This window comes from Anas acuta, chromosome 35 (assembly GCF_963932015.1).
Source record: "Anas acuta chromosome 35, bAnaAcu1.1, whole genome shotgun sequence".
NCBI lineage: Eukaryota > Metazoa > Chordata > Aves > Anseriformes > Anatidae > Anas > Anas acuta.
In genome coordinates, this window is record NC_089013.1 from 292485 (window position 1) to 318619 (window position 26135).

At 64.9% G+C, this 26135-nt stretch overlaps 3 protein-coding genes across 4 annotated transcripts in view; 2 read left to right on the plus strand and 1 right to left on the minus strand.

Annotated features, from left to right (window-relative positions):
- Positions 1-326: 326 nt before the first annotated feature.
- Positions 327-5494, plus strand: LOC137846637 (ADP-ribosylhydrolase ARH1-like). 2 transcript variants are annotated; one of them, XM_068664632.1, is made up of 7 exons: positions 327-430; positions 536-759; positions 1609-1707; positions 1783-1888; positions 2659-2738; positions 2838-3021; positions 4749-5494. In XM_068664632.1, exons 1-7 carry the CDS (start codon positions 420-422, stop codon positions 5119-5121), a joined length of 1077 nt encoding a protein of 358 aa, XP_068520733.1. In that variant the 5' UTR covers positions 327-419; the 3' UTR covers positions 5122-5494. The 2 variants fall into 2 exon arrangements, with proteins under 2 accessions (XP_068520733.1, XP_068520734.1); XM_068664633.1 differs by lacking the exon at positions 1609-1707.
- A 265-nt stretch (positions 5495-5759) lies between these two features.
- Positions 5760-6896, plus strand: LOC137846629 (uncharacterized). Its single transcript, XM_068664624.1, has one exon. It carries the CDS (start codon positions 5760-5762, stop codon positions 6894-6896), a length of 1137 nt encoding a protein of 378 aa, XP_068520725.1.
- Positions 6889-26135, minus strand: part of CHD3 (chromodomain helicase DNA binding protein 3) — a 69183-nt gene continuing 49936 nt past the window's right edge. Inside the window, 20 exon segments of the mRNA XM_068664625.1 lie at positions 6889-7397; positions 7841-7967; positions 8677-8840; positions 10674-10869; positions 11449-11581; positions 13448-13556; positions 13640-13753; positions 14017-14118; positions 14202-14337; positions 14572-14684; positions 15287-15449; positions 15681-15825; positions 17211-17344; positions 18550-18635; positions 18916-18981; positions 20007-20184; positions 21664-21830; positions 24421-24652; positions 25045-25169; positions 25610-25727. Of these exon segments, the coding sequence (XP_068520726.1) occupies positions 7294-7397; positions 7841-7967; positions 8677-8840; positions 10674-10869; positions 11449-11581; positions 13448-13556; positions 13640-13753; positions 14017-14118; positions 14202-14337; positions 14572-14684; positions 15287-15449; positions 15681-15825; positions 17211-17344; positions 18550-18635; positions 18916-18981; positions 20007-20184; positions 21664-21830; positions 24421-24652; positions 25045-25169; positions 25610-25727 (2712 nt within the window). The 3' untranslated portion in view covers positions 6889-7293.

The window sequence follows — 26135 nt, forward strand, 5'->3', positions numbered from 1 at the left end:
TACCTTTGGGTGCTCCCTGGGTCCCTTTGGGCCCCCCCCCCAAATCCCTTTGGGGAGCCCCATGTCCCTTTGCCCCCCCCCCCCCCCCCAATCCCTTAATATCCCTTTGGTGCCCCAGTCCCCTCTGGACCCCCACCCCCATTTCCCTCTCTACCCCCCTCCCAGCTGCCCCCCCCACCCCCGCAGCCCCCATTAACCCCCCCATCCCATTTTCGGGCCCCTCTGAGTGCCCCCCCCGTACCCCCACGCCTTTCAGGAGTCTCGTTTCCCCATTCAGTTTCCCCATTCAGTCACCCCCACATTACGCCCCCCCCCTCCAGACCCCCCCCAAATCCCCGTCCCCTTTAAGGGCCCCCAGCCAGCTCTGTCCCCATTCCCCCCCCCCCCCCCCATGACGGGCGTCCCCAGCTGCCACCACCATGGCGGAGACGTGAGTGTCCCCCAGGGATATTGGGGTGTGGGGAGGGGTCCCAAAGTCCCTTTGTGACAACACCCATGCCCCCCCCAAAAAAAAATAAATAAAAATACCCCTTAGGGTGCCCTCGGTGGAGGCGTACGAGGCCGCCCTGGTGCTGAGCGGGGTGGGGGACGCCCTGGGGTACCGGGGGTCCCGCTGGGAGTACTGCACCTCGGGGCCCCAGATCCACGCCGAGCTGGCCCAGCTGGGGGGGCTCGGAGCCATCGCCCTCGAGCCCCCCGAGTGGCCCGTCAGCGACGACACCGTGCTGCACCTCGCCACGGCCGAGGGGCTGGCCACCGGTAACGGGGTGGTGGGGGGGAACCCCCCAGAGCCATTTTTTTTTTTTGGGGGGGGGGTAAAGGGGGGCCCTTCGTAACCCAGAGCCATTGGGGTGGGGGGGCTGGGGGGTAAGGGGGTCCCTTTCGTGCACCATAGCCATGTGTTTTTTTTTCGGGGGGGGGGGTATTTGTGGGGTGGGGGGGTCCCTGTTGTACCCCAGACCCATCTGGGGGGGGCTGGGGGGGTAAAGGGGGGGGGTCGCTGTGTACTCCCAGACCCATTTTGGAAGGGTTCTGGGGGGTCCCTTTTGTATCCCGGAGCCACATTTGGGGGGTATATGGGAGTGGGGGGGGTCCCCCAGACCTATTTGGGGGGGGGTGATGGGGGTAAGTGGGGAGGGAGGTCCCTTTGTACCCCCAGACCCATTTGGGGGGGGGGGTAAGGATGGTCCCTTTTGTACCCCAGAGCCTCATCGGGGGGGTTCCTGAGGGGGGGGGTCCCCTGTGTACCCCAGACCCATATGGGGGGGGAGGTCCTTGGAGGGGGGGGTGTAAGGGGAGGGTCCCCTTTGTGCCCCAGTTCCACTTTGCAGGGTCCCTGGGGGGTATTTGGGGGGGGGGGGGGGGGGTCCCTGATATACTCATGGGGGGGGGTCCTTTTCCCTTTATTTTAGGGGGATCCCCAATTTCCCCCCCCCAGTTTGGGGTGCCCAGGTGGGTCCCCTCTCATTGTGGGGATACTGGGGGGGGGGGATCCACCTTCCCCTCCAATTTTTTTTTTTTTTCTTGGGGGGGGGGTTTGGGGATGATCTCCCTTCCCCCATTTTGGGGGGGGGGGGGGTCCCCACTGTGTGTCCCCCCCCCCCCCAGGCCTGGAGGGGGAGCCCCTCCTGCAGGAGCTGGCTCGCCGCTACGTGGCCGCCATGGGGGACATGGAGGGGCGCAAACCGGGGCCCACCAGCATCCTGGGTGCGTGGGGGGGGGGGTTGGGGGTAAGGGGGGGGTTGTGGGAGGGTGGGGGCTCACCCCAAATCCCCCCCCCAGGCACCTCGCAGCTGCGGCCCGGGGAGCCCCAGGGGTATCGCATCCCCTTCAACCCCACCGGCACCGGCTGCGGGGCCGCCATGCGCAGCCTGGCCATCGGCCTCAGGTGGGGGGCACGGGGGGGGGGCAGGGACATGGGGGGGGGGTCAGGGACATGGGGTGACAGGGACGGGGACGGGGGAGGCACGGGGAGGGATGGGGGGACACGGGGTGGGTCTGGGACACGGGGTGACAGGGATGGGGACAGGGGGGGCATGGGGGGGGTATAGGGGAGCATGGGACATGAGGGGGGTCTGGGACACGGGGTGACAGGGATGGGGACCGGGGGGGCATGGGGGGGGGGTATAGGGGGACATGGGACATAGGGGGGGGGGCATGGGGGGGACATGGGGGGGGGGTCTGGGACGTGGGAGGACAGGGATGGGGACATTGGGGGCATGGCAGGGGGGCATGGGGACAGGGGTGGGGACATGGGGGGGTCAGGGACAGGGCCACGGGGGTGACAGGGATGGGGACATGGGGGGGGGGGGTCAGGGACATGGGACATGAGGGGGGTCAGGGATGGGGATAGGGGACATTAGGGATGGGGGACATGGAGGGGACTGGATGACAGGGACATGGGGGGGGGGGTCAGGGGTTGGGACATGGTGGGGACAGGGGTGGGGACATGGGACAGGGACTTGGGGGTGCAGGGACAGGGACATGGGGGTGAGGGGGATGAGGACACGGGACATGGGGGGGTGGGAACGTGGCGGGGTGAGGGACAGGGTCATAGGGGGACGGGGATGGGGATGAGGATGCGGGATTTGGGGGGGGGGGGGGGGGGGGGTGACAGGGACATGGGGCGGGGGGGTGACAGGGCCGGGGCCACCGCAGGTACCCCCACGCCCGGGAGCTGCCGACGCTGATCCGGGTGAGCGTGGAGAGCGGGCGCATGACCCACCACCACCCCACCGGTGGGTGCCACCCCGGGGCGCGGGGACCCCCCCAGGGACCCCCCCCTCCCCCCCCAAATCCCCTGACCCCCCCCCCCCCCCCTTCCTCTGTCCCCGCAGGGTACCTGGGGGCGCTGGCCGTGGCCCTTTTCGGGGCGCTGGGGGCGCGGGGGGAGCCCCCCGAGAAGTGGGGGGCCGAGCTGCTGCGGGTCCTGCCCCAGGCGTGGGACTACGTGGAGAGCACCGGGGTGGCCGTCGGGGACAACGCCGCCGCCTGGCCCTTCTTCGGGGACGCCTGGCGCCGGTGAGAGGGTGCTGGGAGCACTGGGAGCACTGGGAGCACTGGGAGGGGGCACTGGGAGCACTAGGAGGGGGCACTGGGAGCACTGGGAGGGGGCACTGGGGTGGCTGTTGGAGACAACGCCATCACCTGGCCCTTCTTTGGGGACACCTGGCACTGGTAAGGAGGCACTGGGAGCACTGGGAGCACTGGGAGGGGGCACTGGGAGCATTGGGAGCACTGGGAGAGGGCACTGGGAGCACTGGGAGGGGGTACTGGGAGCACTGGGAGGGCACTGGGGTGGCCATAGGGGACAATGGTGCGGACTGGTCCTTATTCAGGGACAAGTGGCACCTGTAAGGGGGCACTGGGAGCACTGGGAGGGGTTACTGGGGATACTGGGAGTGTTTAGGGACATCCATGGCCTGGTGACCCTGACGTCCCCGGTGTCCCCAGTGACCCCAATGTCCCTGTGACCCCACTGACCCCAATGTCCCTTCTGACCCCAATGTCCCCACTGACCCCAATGGCCCCACTGACCCCAATGTCCCCACTGACCCCAGTGTCCCTGTGACCCCAATATCCCCACTGACCCCAGTGTCCCTGTGACCCCAGTGACCCCAGCGTCCCCACTGACCCTCCTGTCCCCATGACCCCATTGACCCCAGTGTCTCTGTGACCCCACTGACCCCACTGACCCCAATATCCCCACTGACCCCGGTGTCCCTGTGACCCCAATGTCCCCTGTGACCCCAGTGCCCCCAGTGTCCCCACTGACTCCAATGTCCCTTCTGACCCCAATATTCCCACTGACCCCAGTGCCTCCAGTGTCCCCACTGACTGCTGTGACCCCAATGTCCCTGCTGACCCCGGTGTCCCTGTGACCCCAGTGCCCCCAGTGTCCCCACTGACCCCAATATCCCCACTGACCCCAGTGTCCCTGTGACCCCACTGACCCCAATGGCCCCACTGACCCCAATGGCCCCACTGACCCCAGTGTCCCTGTGACCCCAATATCCCCACTGACCCCAGTGTCCCTGTGACCCCAATGACCCCAGCGTCCCCACTGACCCTCCTGTCCCCATGACCCCATTGACCCCAGTGTCTCTGTGACCCCACTGACCCCACTGACCCCAATATCCCCACTGACCCCGGTGTCCCTGTGACCCCAATGTCCTCTGTGCCCCCAGTGCCCCCAGTGTCCCCACTGACCGCTGTGACCCCAATGTCCCTGCTGACCCCAATATCCCCAGTGACTCCAGTGTCCCTGTGACCCCAATGTCCCTGCTGACCCTGGTGTCCCTGTGACCCCAATGTCCTCTGTGACCCCAGTGCCCCCGGTGTTCCCACTGACCCCAATGTCCCTTCTGACCCCAATATCCCCAACTGACCCCAGTGTCCTTGTGACCCCAGTGACCCCAATGGCCCCACTGACCCGAATGTCCCCACTGACCCCAGTGTCCCTGTGACCCCAATATCCCCACTGACCCCAGTGTCCCTGTGACCCCAGTGACCCCAGTGACCCCAGTGTCCCCACTGACCCTCCTGTCCCCATGACCCCATTGACCCCAGTGTCTCTGTGACCCCACTGACCCCACTGACCCCAATATCCCCACTGACCCCGGTGTCCCTGTGACCCCAGTGCCCCCAGTGTTCCCACTGACCCCAATGTCCCTTCTGACCCCAATACCTCAATGACCCCAGTGCCCCCAGTGTCCCCACTGACCCCAGTGTCCCCCCTGTCCCCGCAGCTACCTGGAGTCCCGGGGGCTTCTGGAGGGCTCGGGCCCCCCGTGGCTGCCGGCGCTGCCGTCCCCGGCCGAGCGGGACGCCGAGTACCTGGGCTGGGCGCTGGGGGGGTGGCCGGGGCGCAGCGGCCACGACGCCCCCATGGTGGCCCTGGAGGCGCTGCTGGCGGCCGGGGGGTGCTGGGCCACCCTGTGTCACCTCGGGGTGCTGCACGGGGGGGACAACGACTCCACCGGCACCATCGCCGCCGGCTGCTGGGGGCTGCTGGGGGGGCTGGCGGCCGTGCCCCCCGGGCTGCACCGCGGCCTCGAGTACCGCGGGCGCCTGAGCGCCGCCGCCCGACGCCTCCACGAGTTGGCCTGGGGGGGGGCCTGAACCCCCCTGACCCCCCCCCCCCCCAAAAAAAAAAAAATGGGTCCTCGGTGTCACCCGCTTGTCCCAGCAGGAAATATTGGGGGGGGGGGGGGGGACCTGGGGGGTACTGGGGACCTGCGTGGGGTCCTGGGGGGTCTCAGGAGGGTCCTGGGGGGGGAGGGGGATTTGGAGGGTCTTGGGGGGGCTCAGGAGGGTCTCTGGGGGCTGCAGGGACCTTCCTGGGGTCCAGGGGGGGCTGAGGAGGGTCCCCGGGGGGCCACCACAGCCACGTCCCGGTGGCCTTCGCTCCCTCCAAGGATGGAGACCCCCCCCCCAGAAGCTCCCTGCAAAGCTTTGGTCCCCCCCCCCCCCAGTAAAAACGTGTCCCCTGCCACCCCCGTGTCTTGTTTTGTGTCACTGCGGCCACCACGGGGCTGGGGCCACGCGAGGCCACCGTGGCCATGGCCCGGTCACTTCGGTGGCCACCCCCCTCCCCCCCCGACAGAGGGCATTGGGCCCCCAGGGTGACACCGGTGGCTGTGGCCACCACGCGGCACCTCCGTGGCAGCACGGGTGGGGGTGGCTGGTGGCCAGCCCCCTGCTGGCACTGGTGGCCGTCCCCAGGACCATGTTGGTGGCCATGGCCAGTGGCCCTGACCATGCTGGTGGCCATCCCCATGACTGCGCTGGTGGCCACGACCAGTACCATACTGGTGGCCATCCCCATGACCGCGCTGGTGGCCACGACCAGTACCATACTGGTGGCCATCCCCATGACCGTGCTGGTGGCCACAACCAGTACCATACTGGTGGCCATCCCCATGACTGTACTGGGGGCCATCCCCATGGCCATCCCCATGACCGCGCTGGTGGCCACGACCAGTACCATACTGGTGGCCATCCCCATGACCACGCTGGTGGCCACGACCAGTACCATACTGGTGGCCATCCCCATGACCGTGCTGGTGGCCACAACCAGTACCATACTGGTGGCCATCCCCATGACTGTACTGGTGGCCATCCCCATGGCCATCCCCATGACCACATTGGTGGCCATGACCAGTACCATACTGGTGGCCATCTCCATGACCGTGCTGGTGGCCATGACCAGTACCATACTGGTGGCCATCCCCATGACTGTACTGGTGGCCATCCCCATGGCCATCCCCATGACCGCGCTGGTGGCCACAACCAGTACCATACTGGTGGCCATCCCCATGACCATGCTGGTGGCCACGACCAGTACCATACTGGTGGCCATCCCCATGGCCATCCCCATGACCATGCTGGTGGCCACGACCAGTACCATACTGGTGGCCATCCCCATGGCCATCCCCATGACCATGCTGGTGGCCACGACCAGTACCATACTGGTGGCCATCCCCATGGCCATCCCCATGACCATGCTGGTGGCCACGACCAGTACCATACTGGTGGCCATCCCCATGGCCATCCCCATGACCATGCTGGTGGCCATGACCAGTACCATACTGGTGGCCATCCCCATGACCATCCCCATGACCACGTTGGTGGCCACGGCCAGTACCATACTGGTGGCCATCCCCAAGACCACGTTGGTGGCCACGACCAGTACCATACTGGTGGCCATCCCCATGACTGTACTGGTGGCCATCCCCATGGCCATCCCCATGACCGCGCTGGTGGCCATGACCAGTACCATACTGGTGGCCGTCCCCATGACCACGTTGGTGGCCATGACCACTACCATACTGGTGGCCATCCCCATGACCACGTTGGTGGCCACGTCCAGCAGCGAGCGGAGCCGGGTGCCGTAGCCAAGGAACCGGGTTTTATTCTGCTGCGGTTAAACAAGTGCCCAAGCCCCGGGGGGGGGGGGGGGGGGGGGCCTGGGGACACCGGGGGACCTCGGGGGGGACACTGGGGCCAACCCGGACGCCGGGGCCCCCCCCGCCACCGGGGATATATATATATATTCATATTTATAGTTGCAGTGGTCCTCGTCACCCCCCCCCCCAAAACGCCCCCCCCAACGCCGATGGCTGCCCCGCCCCGGATTTTGGGGTGAAACGAGGCAATTCCGGCAGTGTCTCTCCCCCCCCCCCCCGCCTCCTCCCCCTCCCGCCCCCGCCGTCGCCAAGGGGGGGGAGGGGGCGGCCCGGGTGTGGTGGGGGGAGGGCTGGGGGGGGAGGGGGGGCCCCGCCAGCCCCCCCCTCAGTCGTCGATGCAGATGACTTCGCCCCCGCGCGGCTCCTTCTTCTCCGGCCCTTCGGCCTCGCGCTCCCGTTTCACCAGCACCGGGGGGCCGTTGGCAGCGGCTGCAAGGAGTTGGGGGGGGGACGTTACTCAAGGGGGGGCTCCACACACTGTCCCCCCCCCCCCCCCAATAACACCCACTTCCCTCCCCGCTCCCCCAGACCCAAGCATCTGGGTGCCCCCCCCCAAAGGGACCCAGGGATCCCAGCCCCGATCCCAGGGGTCTGTGTCCCCCCCCCCCCCAGAAGGACCCAGGTACGTGGGTGCCCCCCCACAAAGTATGTGGGTGCCCCCCCCCCAAAAAAAAAGAAGGACCCAGGGGTCTGGGTGCCCCCCACCAAGGACCCAGGTATGTGGATGCCCCCCCTCAAAGTATGTGGGTGCCCCCCCCATGTACGTGGGTGCCCCCCCCATGTACGTGGGTGCCCCCCCCATGTATGTAGGTCCCCTACACCCCCCCCCCCCCCCCCCAAAAAAAAAAGGACCCAGGGGTCCGGATGCTCACCAGTGATGAAGGAGCCGGGCGGCATCTGACTGTAGTTGGCCCCCCCAGGGGGGAGAGCTCCGGCCGGGGGGGTCCCAAAGGTGCCCCCATAGCTCTGGGGGGTGGCGTAGGGCCCCGGCGGGAAGGTCTGGGGACACGGGGACAAGGCTGTCACCCCCCCCACCCTGCTGCCTCTGGGGATCCCCCAGGGGGGTGTCCCCAGGGGATGGGCACCCCAGGGTGTCCCCAGGGGTCAGGGTGTCCCCAGGGGGTGAGGGTGTCCCGGGGGGGTGGGGGGGGGGGGGGTCAGGGTGTCCCCAAGGGATCCAAAGGGGTGAGGGTGTCCCCAAGGATCAGGGTGCCCCCAAGAGGGTGTCCCCAAGGCTGGGTGTCCCTAGGGTGTGCACCCTCCCCAAGCTTCTTGGTGCCCCCCCAAGGTGAGGGGGTGTCCCCAGGGTGCCCCCCAAGGCAGGGGGTGTCCCCAGGATGCCCCCCAAGGCAAGGGGTGTCCCCAGGGTGCCCCCCAAGGCAGGGGGTGTCCCCAGGATGCCCCCCAAGGTGAGGGGGTGTCCCCAGGGTGCCCCCCAAGGCAGGGGGTGTCCCCAGGATGCCCCCCAAGGTGAGGGGGTGTCCCCAGGGTGCCCCCCAAGGCAGGGGGTGTCCCCAGGGTGCCCCCCAAGGCAGGGGGCATCAGCACCCGAGCGATGCCCCCAGGGCCTTGAGGTCAGGGCGCGTGTAGGGCAACGACCCCAGGGAGGGGGGCACGACCCCGAGGAAGGGAGGCCATCCCCATTGTGGGGGGGGGGGGGGGGGTGACATCCCCGGGGGCGGGGGGGACACACCGCGCGGTGACTTACGGGCGGGGGGTGGCTCTCGGTGCCCTTGCTGGCGAGGCGGCTGAGGATGCTGCGCTCCGACATCTGCAGGCGGGCGGCGATGGGGGGGATGCGGGACAGGGTGGCGGGGAGGCGGGTGACGTCCGCCTTCATGTCACTCAGCAGCTCCTCCAGCTGGTTCAGCACTGGCGCCGGGGGGGCGAAAGGGGGGGGAGAGAGAGAGAAAGAGGGGCGGGGGGCGGCCCGTCAGCGCCGGGGGGCCGCCCCACGCCTACTCGCAGCTTACTCGTAGGTTACTCGCAGGTTACTCGGAGGTTACTCGCAGCATAGTCACGGGTTATTTGGGGAGCGGGGGTGGAGATACTCACGTGAGAGCAAGGAGGGGGGTGGGGGGAGGGAGGGGAAGGCGGGGAGCTACTCAAGGGATACTCGGGGGATGCACCAGCGGGAAGTGGGGGCATGCTCCAGGGTGGGAGGACTCAGAGGTACACTGGGTATGGGTACGCCAGAGGTACTCCGTGTGTACATACTCCAGGTATGCTCCTTAGTCACACTGGAGATGCTCTGATTATGCTACTTACTCTGGGTATACTCTCTAGACACACTGGGACACTCCAGGTTTACTCTTTAGCCACTCTGGGTTTACTCTACACACACCAGAGTTGCTCTGTCTGTACTCCTTGCACACTCCAGGCATACACCTTAGACACACTGGAGATGCTCCATGTATACTTTTTAGAGACACCAGAGATACTCCAGGCACACTGCTTGGGCACCTAGGGGCACATGCTTTAGCTACACTGGAGATACTCCAGAAATACTCCTTAGACACTCCAGGTATCCTCCCTAGACACCCCAGAGCTACTCCAGGTATAATCTTTAGCGACACCTGAGGTAGTGTATGCTACTTGTCACTCTGGGCATATTCCTTAGATACACCACAGATACTCATTAGCCACTCTGGATATTCTCTTTAAATGCTCTGGAGATACTCTAGATTTATGCCTTAGGCACACCAAAGATACTCCTCAGATAGACCAGAGATACTCCAGATACATTCTACTTCTACCAGAGATACTCCGGGCATCCTTCTTGCATACTCCTAAGGCCAAGGGGCTTATGGGACGGCCTGCAGCTACATCACCGATACTCATTACTCAGCCACGAGATCCTCAGGGCACATTGCTAACGGACCCTTAGGGAGGGAATACTCAGGGAATACTCATCAGATCCCCCTGAGAACCTCTCCATAGCTACAGCAGCCTACAGCAATGATACTCATGGCTTACTCCAGTGATACTGCTGGCAAAGACCTTAAATACACCAGAGATGCTCTGGGCATACTCAGCACATGCCCCGAAAGTACTCCAGGCTTACTCATTAAATGCACCAGGGGCACTCTGGACAAAGCCTGTACATGCTGCAGGGGTACTCTGGGCTTATGCATTACATGCAAGCAGGAACCGTCTGGGTACTCCCACTCTGTACACCAGAATTACTCCAGGTTTACTCATTACATGCACCAGGGATACTCTGGCCACTGCAAGGGTTACTCAGAATATACTCATTCCATACCCCCACGAGAGATACACTGGGTAAATGCATTACATACTCCCGAAGCACACGGCACATAATACTTGCATCCTCCAGACTTCCACTACAGTTACTAAGCAGATACATCTTAGCGCAAAGCCCCGCGGTATGCAACAGAAGCTCCCGGCTGCTCCTCCTCGCGCACCCCGGAGCCCCTCGGGCCACCCTGCGTCCGCGCCCCGCCTTACTCCGAGCTTACTCAAGGTTTACTCACACCCCGGAAACCCCTCGGGGGCCTTCCAGCAGCTGCCCCGCCGCCCCCCCGCGCCCTCCCCGGCCGCCAGAAAGCACGCGCAGAGCAAGGATACACCGGGAGCCGGTTGGGAGGAGAACCCCACTTTAATGATTGAGAGCGCGGGTACAGAGAGGTGCGAGGCGCTACACGGGGCGTCCGCGCCGGGCGCGCCGGCCCGCCCGCCTCTTACCCTTGTGCAGGACGGCGTTCGCGGGCTTGTTGCCCGCCAGCGACTCCTTGGACAAGTGCTGGTGGCTCTCGGCCAGGCACTCGACCTCGGCGAAGCGGGTGTTGAGGGCCATGGCGGGGTGGCTGGGGTCCTGCGTCATGTTCAGGTAGGCGGCGCGGCGCAGCTGCTCCTCGATCACCAGCGCCTGCTCCAGGAGCTGCGGGAGGGACGGGGGGGTTGGGGGGACGGGGGGGTGGGGGGGGGTGGAGAAAAGAGGGGGGAAAGGGGAAAAAAAAGGGGGAGGGGGGAGGCGGCCTCGCCACCAGCCTCGCCACCCCCGTGGCCTCCGCGCATTCCTGGTGGCCTCCAGGCACCCCCAGTGGCCTCCGCGCCACCCCGGTGTCCTCTGCGCCCCCCTGGTGGCCTCCGTGCCCCCCTGGTGGCCTCCGCGCCCCCCTGGTGACCTCCACGCCCCCCCATGGGGGCTCTGCCTCTTGTGCCCTGTCCCCGTGCAACCCTCTCTGCCCTCGTGCGTGGCCCACGTTGTGAGCACTGCCTGGGTGCACGCTCGCTGTGCCCGGCCCCTCGTGCGAGCCTGGCACTTGTGCATGGAGCCCCTCGTGCAAAAAGCTCGCACAAGTGTGCAAACACAGCCCCTGCGCGCCAGCCCCACAAGCCGTGTCCCCAGAGCAGCCCTTGTGCAAGGCCAACCTTCGTGCGAGGCCCCCGTGCGGGTGCAAGGCCCTCGTGCAAAGCCCTCGTGCAAGGCCCTCGTGCAAGGCCCCCGTGCGCTCACCTTGAAGCGGCGTGCGAGGAACTTGTTCTTCATCTCCAGGAAGTTTCCCTTCGAGGCTTCGCCCTTGAAGGGCTCGTTGATGACCCCGAAGGCGCCGTCGTTCTGGATGTCCGTCCAGCGCGCGTAGCCGTGGCTGCGCGCTAAGGACTGTCACCGTGTCACCGCGTCACCGTGTCACCGCGTCACCATGTCACCACGTCACCGTGTCACCGTGTCACTATGTCACCACGTCACTATGTCACTGCGTCACCGTGTCGCTATGTCACCGTGTCACTGCATCACCATGTCATATGTCACCATGTCACCACGTCACTGTGTCACCATGTCACCGTGTCACCATGTCACCGCATCACCATGTCACCACATCACCATGTCACTGTGTCACTGTGTCACCGCATCACCATGTCACCGCGTCACCATGTCACCGCGTCACCGTGTCACTATGTCACTGCATCACTGTGTCACCGTCACCGCATCAACATGTCATCGCGTCACCGTGTCACCGCGTCACCGTGTCACTGCATCACCGTGTCACCACGTCAACCTCTTCCCCCTTGGTCATTCCCCATCTGGCGCACAGAGCTGTGGCCGCATGCTGGGGACTGTCACTGTCACCTTGTCACTTTGTCACCATGTCACTGAGACACCGTGTCACTGCTTCACCATGTCACTGTGTCAGCAGATTACTATGTCACCATGTCACTGTGTCACCACGTCACCCAATCACTGCACCACCACATCGCTGTCACATCACTGTGTCACTGTGTCACTGCGTCACCATGATCACCAGATCATGGCACCAGATCAATGTCACCACATCACCATGTCACTGCATCACTGTGTCACCATGTCAAGGTGCTACCATGTCACTTTGTCACAGCGTCACCATGTCACTGTGTCACCATGTCGCCAAATCACAGTGCCACCACATCACTGTGTCACTGTGTTACCATGTCACCGTGTCACAGCGTCACTCTGTCACTGTGTCACCATGTCACCACATCACCGTGTCACTGTCACTGCATCACTACCACTGCGTCACAACCCTGTCACTGTCACTGTGTCACCGTGTCCCCAACAGCCCCCTCATACCCCCCAGACCATCCCATGTCCAGCACGTGGAGCCAGAGCTGTGCGATAAGGATGGCCACGGTGTCACCATGTCACCAAGTCCCTGTGTCATGGTGTCACCATGTCACTTAGTCACTGTGGCACCAAGTCACCATGTCATGGTGTCACCATTTCACTATGTCACCAAGTCACTGTGTCACCATGTCACCAAGTCACCATGTCATCATGTCACTGTGCCCCCAGGTCACTGTCATGGTGTCACCATGTCACCAAGTCACTATGTCACCAAGTCACTGTGTCGCCAGGTCACCAAGTCACCGTGTCACTGTGTCACCACACCACTCTGTCCCCAACACCCCCGTCCGTTCCCACATCACCCACCCTAGTTGTGCCCTAAGGACTGCCCCCAGTGTCACCATCACTGCCACTGCTGTCCCCTGTCCCCCCCAGGTGTCACCCTGCTGTCACTGCCCCACTGCCACCATCCCCGTGGAGAATGGTGGCACCTGGAGGGCACCCGGGGGTGCTGGGGGCACCCGCAAAGTACCGGGGAGCACCTGTGGGTGCTGGGGAGACCCGGGAGGTACTGGGGAGCACCCAAGGGTGCTGGGAGAGTTTAAGGAGTGATGGGGGTAGGGGGGGACGGGACCTGGGCATGCTGGGGGGTATCAGGGGCACCCCAGGGTGCAGCTGGGGACATGGGGTGCTACTGGGGGCACCCAAGGGTGCTGCTGGGGGCACCTGGCCTTGCTGGGGGCACCCCAGGGTGCAGCAGGAGGGACCTGGATGTGCTGGGGGCACCCCAGGGTGCCGGGGGGTGGGGACCTAGGCATGCTGGGGGTAGTATCAGGAGCACCCAAGGGTGCTGCTGGAGGGACCTGGGGGGCTCTGGGGGCACCCCAGGGTGCTGCGGGCGCTGGAAGGATACAGGACGATGCCGGCCAGCAGCCAGTAGTCGTGGCGCCGGTGCCAGATCTCGTTGAGCTTCCCCGAGGAGACGGCGGCGCGCTCCTCGTTCTGCCACAGCGTGTGCAGCTCTGCAGGGCCGGGGGGGGGGCGTCAGGAGCGCGGGGACCCCACCCGCACCCCAAAACCCCCGGGGACCCCCCCCGTGGCTCACCCGTGAAGCCGCCGTCGGCGATGTTGAACATGAACCGCGGCTTCTCGGCTTTGTCTTCCCGCCGGCCGTTGGCGCGCGGCTCCAGCTTCGGCTCCTTCTCGGCCTTCACCTCCTCTGCGAGGGGGGGGGCGCGGGGAGGGGGAGGGGCTCAGCACCGCGTCGTGCCCCCCCTCCCCCCCCCCCAGCATCCCCAAACCACCCGCGGCCCCCCCAGCAGGCAGGGAGCGGCTCCCGGCCATCAGTAGGCTTCAGAGTGAACGCAGCGCAAATACCAACGGGACGCTGCAGGGGGGGCTTCTTGGTTAACCCCCCCCCCCTAATTAGCGTAGCCACGTCCCCAGCAGGTCCCCACCCTATCAGGCCCCCCCCCCAGGTACCTCGTTTGGGGTCGGGGTCTCCCGGCCGCTCCTTGGGCTCCTCCTCGGGGGGTTTCTCATCGCCTTTTTCCCCCCCGGGGGGCTTCTCGACCTCGGCACCTGCTGGAAGGGGACAGGGGGGGCTCAGGGACCGGGTCCTTGGGGACATCGGGGGGGGGGGGGGGACGGGGACACCAGGTGCTCACCGCGCTCGTCGCGGGCCAGGGGGCCTTCGGCCTCGGGCTCCCGCTCGCCGCCGGGGCCCTCCTCCTCCTCGCCCTTCCTCGGGCCCTCGGCCTCGCTGCCATCGCCCGGGGACGGCGGCGCCTCGGGGACGGGAGCCTGCGGGGACAACGGGGACACGGAGCTGGCATCACCCCCGAGTGTCCCCACACAGCCCAGGGGGGGAGGGGGAGGGCTGGGGGGAACGGGGGACGTGGGGACAACAGCAGGGAGGGGACAGAGGGGATGAGGATGAGGATGAGGACGAAGGGGACAGAGATGGGGAGGAGGGCAGGGATGGGGACACATGGGGACAGTGTTGGGGACGGGGACAGGGACAGCACTGTCACCCACCTCTGTCTCCATCTTCTCGGGACCTTTGGGCTCCTTCTCGTCCCGGGTGTCACCGTCGTCCCTGTCCGGGGGTGGCCCCATCCCGTCCCCGCGCTCGCTGGGCGCTGGCGTGGCTGGGGACAGGGGACATTGAGAGGGGGACACGGGGACACGGGGGCCCCAAGCACCCCAGTGATGCTTCTGCGCCCCCCATGTCCCCATCCCTTGTCCCCTGTGTCCTCTGTCCCGTGTCCCTGTCCCCATCCCCTGTCCCCATGTCCCTGTGTCCCCAGCCCTGTGTCCTCCACGTCCCTGGTGGCCCTGTCCCCACCCCCTGTCCCCCCCTGCTCCCCACGTCCCAGTTCCCACCCCCTGTCCCCGTGTCCCCATGTCCTCATCCCCATCCCCAATGTCCGTGGTGTCCCTGTCCCCATCCTGTCCCCACATCCCCATGTCCCCGCTCCCTGCCCTTCACGTCTCAATGTCCCCATCCTCATCCCCATGCCCCCACACCCCCGTGTCCCCACCCCCATGTCCCTGTCCCCACATCCCCTTGTCCCAACGTCCCTGCATCCCTGTCCCTCACATCCGCGTGTCCCTGTCCCTTTGTCCCTGCGTCCCCATCCCCGTGTCCCCACATTCCCATGTTCCTGTCCCTATATCCATGTTCCCACATCCCCGTGTCCCCGTCCCCGTGTCCCCAGGTCCCCGTGTCCCCGTGTCCCCGTGGCCGTACCGGGTTTGGAGGTGCATGGGGTGGGCGTGCGGCTCTGCTCGGGGTCGGTGCTGCAGGTCTTGGCGGGGGACGAGGCGCGCGACGAGCGCTTGGAGTCGGCGCTGGGCTCCGGGACCAGCTCGGGGAGGCTCCAGCGCCCGTTGATGTGCTCGAATTCCTGCACCTGGGGGGCGGCGGGGACAGTGGGGACACCGGGGGACACTGGGGACAGGAAGGGGGGGGGTGGGACACGGGAGGGACCTAGGGGATGGGGGGGAGGCAGGGAACTGAGGAGACCCCAGGTGGGGGTCCAGGGGACAGGGAGGGGATGGAGGGGACAGGGAGGGGATGGAGGGGACAGGGAGGGGACAGGGAGGGGACAGGGAGGGGACAGAGGTGACGGGGACCCGCCTACCTTCTTCTTGACGAGGGACATGACACCGATGCGGGTCAGCACCTGCTGCCGCGAGAGCCCCTCCCGCGGGACCCCGTCGGCGAAGGTCTCGGAGCCGTCGGCGCCCGGCTCGCAGAGGTGGCGCATGAAGAGGGACACGTAGGCCCTGGGGACACAACAGCCCTTGGGGACACCGCCACCCCCGGCGGCCCCTCGGCCCCTGCGTCCCCACCCCAGTCCCAAGAGGCTCCTGTCCCTGCTGTCCCTGTCCCTGAGGTGCTTTGTCCCTACAGACCCCGTCCCTGTTGTCCCCATCCCCAGGGTCCCTGTGCCCAGGGTCCCCAGGGCTCTGTCCCCATGCCTGTCCCCAAGGTCCCCGCCACCAGTGTCCCCCCACATCCCGCTGTCCTTGTCCCCAGGGTCCTTGTCCCCATTCCTGGGATCCCCACCCCAATGTCCCTGATGTCCCCAATGTCCCCGATGTCCCCAGTGTCCCCAACAACATCCCCAGTGTCCTGATGTCCCCAAAGTCCCCGCGCCATCAGCCGTCCCCTCGTCACAGCGCCCATCCCAGGCCTGTGCCGGCTGTGGCCGGGTCCTGCCACCTCTCTGGCGTCCCCTGGGCCCTGCCCGGCCCCCCTTGGGGACACGGGGACACGGGGGACACCCCGTCCCCCCCGGGGGTGGCTGTGCGTCGGCGTGAGGGGGACACGGCGCTCGCCCGCTCCCCAGGAAAGCCGACGGCGGCGCTCGGCTGAGTAAGGGCTCATCACGCGGCACGGGGACACGCGGGGACACGCGGGGACATGCGGGGACACTTGGGGACACTCAGGGACATGGGGCATGTGGGAAGACTTGGGGACACGTGGGGACATGGGCACGGGAAGGTGGGGACATGCAGGGACATGAGGGACAAAGGGACATGGGACAATGGAGTACAGGGACATGGCGGGGACACGGGGGGACATGGAGGGGACACAGACATCAGGGACAGGGACATGGGACAATGGAGACACCCATGGGGACATGGGGACACAGTGGGGACATGGGGACACAAATGGGGACATGGGGACACACATGGGGACATGGGGATGACACAAATATGGGGACATGGGACACATGAGGACACACAGGGACATAGGGACATGTGGGGACAGCGGGGACATCGGGACACACGGGGACAGGGGGACACGAATGGGGACACACATGGATGTGGGGACACACATGGGGACCCAGTGAGGACATGGGGACACACACGGGGACACGCAGGAACACGGGGACTCATGGGGACACAGGGACACCTATGGGGTCACAGTGAGGACTGTGGGGACACCGTGGGGACACCATGGGGACACCGTGGGGACACACGAAACCCCACAGGGACAGAGAGACAGGGACACACAACCCCACCTCAGCCCCCCCCCGGCCCTTCCTTCCCCCCCACCCCAGGGACAGCTTTGGGGACACCCGTGGCCACCGCCCGCTGTCCTTCCTCATTGCCCCCTTGGTGTCCCCAGGGTGTCCCCAGGGTGTCCCCGCGGTGCCACCTACTTGAACTCCTTCTCGCTCTTGCCGCGGAGGTCGCGCACGAGCCACTGGGAGGTGAAGGCGTCCTGGGGGGGCATCCCCCAGCGCATGACGGCGTTGAGGAACGCCTTGCGCTGCCGCGTGTTGAAGCCCAGCACCTGCGGCACGGGGAGGGGGGGGGGTCACGGGGACACCGGGGGGCGGGGGGACACACCCCGAGGGATGGGGACACACCCCGAGGGATGGGGACACCCAGGGGGGATGGGGACACCCAGGGGATGGGGATATCCCGGGGGGATGGGGACACCCCAAGGATGGGGATATCCCAAGGGATGGGGACACCCCAAGGATGGGGATATCCCAAGGGATGGGGACACCCCAAGGGGACACCCATGGGGACAGGGACACCACAAGGGGATGGGGACACCCTGGGGGGACGGGGACACCCAGGGGATGGGGACACCCCAAGGATGGGGACACCCAGGGGATGGGGATATCCCAAGGGATGGGGACACCCCAAGGATGGGGATATCCCAAGGGGACACCCATGGGGACAGGGACACCACAAGGGGATGGGGACACCCCGGGGGGACAGGGACACCCAGGGGGATGGGGACACCCCAAGGATGGGGACACCCAGGGGATGGGGACACCCCGGGGGGACAGGGACATCTAGGGGAGGGGGACACCCCAAGGATGGGGGCACCACAAGGATAGGGACACCCAGGGGGACACCTGGGGGGGCAGGGACACCCCAAGGAGATGGGGACACCCTGAGGGACACCCATGGGGACAAGGACACCCCAGGAGGACAGGGACACCCCGAGGGGATGGGGACACCCCGAGGTGACACCCCAAGGGACAGGGACACTCCAAGGGGATGGGGACACCTCGAGGGGATGGGGACGCCCCAGGAGGATGGGGACACCCAAGGGGACACCTGGGGGGACACCCAGGGGGGGATGGGGACACCCCGAGGGGACGGGGACACCCCGAGGGGACGGGGACACCCCAAGGCTTGCTCAGGAAGGGCAGATACGAGGTGGGGGGGGGGGCTGCTGGGACACTGGTGTTTGGGGACACTGGGGGGGGGACCCAGGGGACCAGGAAGGTGACAGGAGGAGGGGGGACACTGGTGGCTGGGGGGGGGGGGGGGGGGTGGGGACACCCAGGTGACCCCCAGGGGTCAGAGGGACCCCCCAGGTCTTGGGGGGGGGGGGCACCCAGGGTGGGATAAGGGACAAAAAGGGACCCGATGGCCCCCCCAGGTGACACAAGGGGACCCAGGGGACACCCAGGGGACACCCAGGGGACACCCAGGGGACCCCCCCCACCCCGAGGTGCCCCCCCCGGGGGTCCTCACCTCGATGTTGCCCCCCACCCGGGCCAGCAGCGGGGGCAGCGGTTTGTCCTTCTCGTTCCGGAGCTGCCGCTTGGACTGGCGCCGGCCTGGACGGGGACATCGCTGTCACCCCCCCCCCCCGTGACAACCCCCCCCGTGACCCCCCCAGGGCACCCAGGAGGCCCCCCCGAACCCTCCTGTGCCCCCCACCCCCCCCCAGGGGCAGGCAGGAGCCCACCCCAGAAGGGGGGGGGCATGGGGAGGACACCGAGGACAGCTGGGGACATTACGAGGAGGGGGGGGGGGCAGAGGGATGTGGGGGGGGGCAGAGGGACGTGTGGGGACACGGGGGGGGTCACGGGGGGGGGGCACAGGGGGGGCGCTCACCCTCCGGCCTCTCATCGAAGTCCTCGTCCTCCTCCTCGGAGCCCACCGAGTACTCGGACTGGTTGTCTGGGGGGGGGGGTGGGGGGGGGGGATTCAGCACCCCCAGCCCCCCCCCAGGCACCCCGATATTGCCCCCCCCAGACCCCAAATCACCCCTCAGACCCCTAATACCCAGGTGCCCCCCCGGGACCCCCAGATGCCCACCCAAATGCCCCCTAAATGCCCCCCTGCCCCAAATGCCCCCCGCATGTTCCGCAGCCCGGCCCAGAGCCCTCCCAGTGCCTCCCAGTCTGTCCCAGTGCCTCCCAGTGCCTCAGAGGAGCATCCCAATAACCTCCCAGTGATCCCAGTTGCCTCGGGGGCACCCCAGTCCTCCAGGGTGTGGGTGCCCATTGTATCGGCACTCCACCCGGGCCCCTCCCAGTCTGTCCCAGTGCCTCCCAGTATCCTCCCGTTACCCTTTCTGGTGCCTCCTAACGCACGCACCAGTGCCTCCCAGTGCTCCCAGTTGCCCTGCAGCACCTTGGTCCTCACAGGTGTGAGCATCAGCAATTCCCCAGCACCTCCCAACACCCTCCCAGTGTATCCCAGTACCTTCCCAGTACATCCCAGTGCCTCCTCCATGTGCCCCAGTACCTCACCAGTGCCTCCCAGTGCTCTCAGCCGCCCTGCACCCACCTCGATTCCCTAAGCTTGGGTGCCCAGTACACCTAGACCCCTCCCACTAACTCCCAGTACGTTCCAGCATCCTCCCAGTGCCTCCCAGTGCCCACCTGGGCACCATCGTTGTAGCTGACCTGCTTGCTCTTGACAGCTTGTGCATCAGCTCCTCCCCAGTGCTTCCCAGTGCCTCCCAGTTCCCTCTCAGTGCCTTCCAGTCCCTCCCAGTGCCTCCCAGTTTCCTCCCAGTGCCCACCTTGGTCCTCCTGGGCACCACCATCATAGTTGACCCGCTTGTGTACCCACTTGCCCTTGCCCAGGTTGCGCGCCAGGTTCTCCTGCTGCTTCCCAGTCCCTCCCAGTTCCCTCTCAGTCCTTCCCAGCTCCTTCCCAGTCCCTCCCAGTGCCTCCCAGTCCCTCCCAGTGCCCACCTTGGTCCTCCTGGGCAGCGTCGTTGTAGTTGACCTGCTTGCGCACCCGCTTGCCCTTGCCCAGGTTGCGCGCCAGGTCCTCCTGCTGCTGCTCGTAGTGGTGCCGCAGCAGCTTCTCCCAGTAGTCGGGGTCGACGTTCTCCTCCTGCTTGATGATCTCCCGCTCGATCTCCTCAATCTGCAGGAGGAGGCGCCGTGGGTTGGATCGTCCCCATGGTCCCCATCATCTCCACCCCCGTGGTCCCCATCATCTCCACCCCCATGGTCCCCATCATCTCCACCCCCATGGTCCCCATCATCTCCATCCCCATGGTCCCCACCATCTCCATCCCCACTGTCTCATCTCCATCATCTCCGTCCTCCTTAACTCCATCATCCCTGTCCCCATCATCCCAACATCTCCACCTCCGCTGCCCCCATCATCTCCATCATCCCCATCCCCATCATCTCCATCATTTCCATCATCTCCACCTCCATTGTCCCCATCACCTTCACCGTCTTCATCCTTATCATCTCCATCATCTCCATCACCTCCACTGCCCCTGTCACCTCCACCTCCACTGTCCTCATCCCCATCATCTCCATCCCCATCATTTCCACCACCTTCATCTCCACTGTCCCCATCACCTCCATCACCCCCATCCCCGTTGTCCTCACCTCCATCATCTCCACCGTCCCCATCATCCTTTTCAACTCCAACACCCCTATTGTCTCATCTCCATTACCTTCATCTGCATTGTCCCCATCGCCCCAAAGATCTCCACCCCCCCATGATCTCCATCATCTCCATCTCCATTGTCCCCATCACCTCCACTGCCCTCATCATCTTCATCCCCATGATCTCCAACCTCTTCATCCCCACTGTCCCCGTCCTCCGCATTCCCATGATCTCCACCACCTCCACCTCCACAGTCCCCATCACCTCCATCATCTCCATCCCCGTTGTCCCCACCTCCATCACCCCCACTGTCCCCATCTCCACCGTTTCCATGGTTCCCATCCCCATTGTCTCCGTTTTTTCCTCCTCCATCATCCCCATCCTCACCACCTCCATCTCCTTCATCCCCCGTCCCCATCTCCACGTCTCCATCACCCCCATCATCTCCATCATTTCACTCGTTCCCATTTCCACCATTCCCATTCCATCACCTCCATCATCTGCATCTTCATCGTTCCCATCTCCCCCATTCACATCCCAGCGTCTTCATCATCTCCATCTCCATCATCCCCATTTCCATTGTCCCCATCTCCATTGTCTCCATCCCCATTGTCATCATCCCTGCCTCCATCATCTCCACCCCATCATCTCCATCGCTCCCACTCCCGTTGTCCCCACCATCTCCACCATCCCCCATCCCCATCATCTTTATCTCCATCATCTCCACCATTCCCACCTCCACCATCCCCACCACATCTCACCTCACCATCTCCATTGTCCCCATCTCCATCATCCCCATCACATCTACCCCCATCATCCCCACCGTCCTCATCATCTTCACCTCCCCCATCTCCACCATCCCCACCTCCATCATCCCCACCTCCATCACCCCCACCCCATCTCACCCCACCATCTCTATTGTCCCCATCATCCCCATCACCTCCCTCGTCCCCACCAAGCCGCTGTCCCCCCCTCGTGCCCCCCTGTCCCCGGACGCACCTTGTCCTCCTCGCGCACGACGTACTGCGCCACCTTGAAGGAGCTGAGGTACTCGTTCATGTTCTGCACGTCGGCGTCGTCGGTGGCGTCCTGGTTGCGATCGAGCAGCCGGGCGATGGCCTCGTTGTCGTAGTGGATGACGCTGCTGTCCTCCTCCTTGTTCTCACCTGCGCGGTGACACGCCGCTGACACGGCCTGGCATGGCCTGACTTGTCCAGGACGGCCAGCACGGCCCAGCGCGGCCCAGCATGGCCCAACACGGTCCAGCGTGGCCCAGCATGGTCGAACACAGCCCAGCATGCTCTGATACAGCCCAACATGGTCCAACATGGCCCAATACAGCCCAACATGGCCCAATACAGCCCAACACAGCCCAACATGGCCCAATACAGCCCAAAACGGCCCAACATGGCCCAATACAGCCCAACATGGCCCAATACAGCCCAACATGGCCCAATACAGCCCAACAAGGCCCAACATGGCCCAATACAGCCCAACATGGCCCAATACAGCCCAACATGGCCCAATACAGCCCAACACAGCCCAACATGGCCCAACACAGCCCAACATGGCCCAACACAGCCCAACATGGCCCAATACAGCCCAACATGCCCAACACAGCCCAACATTGGCCCAACACAGCCCAACATGGCCCAACATGGCCCAATACAGCCCAACATGGTCCAACGTGGCCCAATACAGCCCAACATGGCCCAATACAGCCCAACACGGCCCAATACAGCCCAACATGGTCCAACACAGCCCAACATGCCCAATACAGCCCAACATGGCCCAACATGGCCCAACACAGCCAACATGGCCCAACATGGCCCAATACAGCCCAACATGGCCCAACACAGCCCAACACAGCCCAACACGGCCCAACATGGCCCAACACAGCCCAACATGGCCCAACATGGCCCAATACAGCCCAACACAGCCCAACATGGCCTGACACCACTCAACATGGCCCAAAATAAACCTGACACAGCCCAACATGGCCCGATACAGCTCAATATGGCCTGACACGGCTTGACATAGCACAATATGGCCCAATACAGCTCAACATGGGTCAACGTGGCCCAATGCACCTCAACATGACCCCATGTGCTCCAACACAGCTCAGTGTGGCCCAGTATGGCCCAGTATGATCTGACACAACTCAACATGACCCAGTAAGGTCCAACACAGCCCAGTATGACCCAATATGGTCCAACTTAGCTCAGCATGTCCAGGTATGGTCCAACATGACCCAGCATGGCCTGACACAGCCCAACACAACTCAACATGACCCAGTATGCTCCAGCACAGCTCAGTATGGCCTGTCACAGCTCAATGAGGCCCAACATGGCCCAACATGACCCAACACAACCTGATACAACTCAGCATGGCCTGACACGGCCTGACACAGCCCAACATAGCCCAATACAGGTCTACATGGCCCAATGTGGCCCAACACAACCCAACACAACCCAGTAAGGTCCATTACAGCCCAGTATGACCCAATATGGTCCAACATAGCTCAGCACGTCCAGGTATGGCCCAACATGGCCTGACACAGCCCAACATGGCCTGACACGGCCCAATATGGACCAGTATGTTCCAACACAGCCCATCATGGCCTGACATAGCTCAACATGGCCCAACACAGTCCAACATGGCCTGACATGGCCTGACACATCCCACTGTCTCCTGATACAGCCCAAAATGGCCTGACACAGCCCAGCATGACCCGACACGGCCTGTTACAGCTCAACATGGCCCAACATGGCCTGATACGGCCCAACATGGCCCAACACAACTCAACGTGACCCAATATAGGCCGACACAGCCCAGTATGGCCCAGGATGGTCCAACATAGCTCAGCATGGCCCAGTATGGCCCAGTATGGTCCAATACAGCCCAATGTAGCCTGATACAGCTCAGCATGACCCAATATGGTCCAATGCAGCCCAGTATGGCCCAGGATGGTCCAGCATAGCTCAGCATATCCAGGCATGGCCCAATATAGCCCAACGTGGCCTGACACAGCCCAACATGGCCCATTATGGTCCAACACAGCTCATGATGGTCCAATATGGTCCAACACAGCCCAGCATAGCCCAATACAGTCCAATACAGACCAACATGGCCCAGTACAGCCCAGTATGGTCCAACACAGCCCGGAATGCCTCCACACAGCCTTGAACAACCCAACACGACATCCCGCCATGGCCTTGCACAACCTGCTGTGACCCAGATCACAGCCTGCCACGTCCCATCATGGCCTCATGGGTCCCATCGTGGCCCCATCACATCCTCGTGTGTCCTGTCACCGCCCCACTATGGCTTCATGCACCCCGTCATGGACCTGCACATCCCACCACGGCCTTATCGTGGCTTTGCATGTTCTGTTTTGCTTTGCATGACCCATCACGGCCTTGCACATCTCATCACGGCCTCACACGTCCCACCACGGCCTCACACGTCCCACCACGGCCTCACACGTCCCACCACGGCTTCACACGTCCCACCACAGCTTTGCATGTCCCACCATGGCCCTAGCATGGCCTTACATGTCCTCTCACTGCCTTGCCTCAAACATCCCGCCAAGACCTTGTACATCCCACTGCAGCTTTGCATGAGCTGTTGTGTCCCACCACGGCCTCCTATGTCCCACCACGGCCTCCTACATCCAACCTCAGCCTCCCACGTCCCACCACGTCCCCCCGTATCCCCCCCACAGCCCACCACACCCCAGCCCCGGCGGGCGCTGACCCTCGTTCTCGTCCTTGAAGAGCTCCTCAGTGCCAAACTTGAGGATGTCATCAAGCTCCTGCTTGGACATGGAGCCGGCCTTGGAGCCCAGCCCCGGGCGCACCACCAGGTGCGTCAGCATCATCTTGCGCTTGGCCACCTGCGTGATGCGTTCCTCCACCGACGCGCGCGTGACGAACCGGTAGATCATCACCTTGTTGGCCTGGCCGATGCGGTGCGCCCGGCTGAAGGCCTGCGGGGACGGGGAGGCAGCAGGGGACGCGTCAGAGCGGGGACACCGAGGTGGAGGACGCGCCGAGCAGCGCCACGGGGGAAGGGGACAGGTTGGGGGGCGTCAGTAAGGACATTGTGGAGAGGGGGGAGGTGAGGGGAGCGTTGGAGCAGGGATGTGGTGGTGGGGACGTGGTCTTGGAGGATGTGGTGGTGGGGACGTGGTGATGGGGATGTGTTGAGGAACCTGAGTGTGGCCAGAGCCATGGGGGGACCCGGTGCGGTGTAGCAGCGGCCGGGGAGGGGGCCGTGGTGGCACGAGGTGACAACCGGGGACAGGGAGGTGACAAGGCCAAGGGGACAGGGCAGAGGAGGTGGGGAGGGGGCCGCGGAGGACGTGTGGGGGGGGCACACCTGGATGTCGTTGTGGGGGTTCCAGTCGGAGTCGAAGATGACGACGGTGTCGGCGGTCGCCAGGTTGATGCCGAGGCCCCCGGCCCGCGTCGACAGCAGGAAGCAGAACTGCTGTGCCCCCGGCGCTGCCCCCCCGGCGTCAGCACGGGGGGTGACAGCCCCCCGACAAAGCCCACGGCCCCCCCATGCCTCCCCCGGCATCATCAGGGACCCCAGGGCTGCCAGAAACCCCCCAAAAAAACCCTCTCCCCCCTCCAGCACCCAGCGGTGGGCGCACAGGCACCCTGAACCCTCACACGAACCCATCACAGATGGGGTCAGGACCCCCCCACCCCAAAAAAAGTCCTTAAAAGTCCCTGCCCCCACCTCCAAACTACCTGGGGGGCCCCATCCTGCCCGGGTGTCACCCCAAACGCCTGCGTCCCCTTGGTCCCTTGGTGGCCCCCTGCTCAGTTCCTTGGTGTCCCCCCCAGTCCCCTCAGCCCCTCCCAGTCCCCTGGGCCCCCCCACATCCCCCGGGTCCCCCCCAGTCCCCTGTGACCCCCCCAGCCCCCCCCGGGCCTACCGTTGAAGCGGTCGATGGCCTCCTGGCGCAGCGCCCCCGTGATGCCCCCGTCGATGCGCTCGTACTTGTAGCCCTCGTAGTCCAGGAAGTCCTCCAGCAGGTCCAGCATCTTCGTCATCTGCGGGGCACTGGTTAGACTGGGAGCACTGGGGGGGCTGGGGGAGTCACTGGTTACAATGGGGGCACCCGGGGGGCATGGGGGCACCTGGTGCTGGTTAGACTGGGAGCGCCTGGGGGGGGGGCTGGGATGGGCACTGGTTAGACTGGGGACACCCAAAGGCACTGGGAGCACCCAAGGGTGCTGGGATGGGCACTGGTTACACTGGGAGCACCTGGAGGGGCTGGGGGGCAGCTGGTGCTGGTTAGACTGGGAGCAGCCAGGGTGCTGGGACAGACACTGGTTAGACTGGGGGCACTGAGGGGTACTGGGATGGTTACTGGTTATACTGGGGGCACCCACAGGCGCACCTGGTGCTGGTGCTAGGGTAGACGGGGGGCACCCAGGGGTGCTGGGACAGGCACTGGC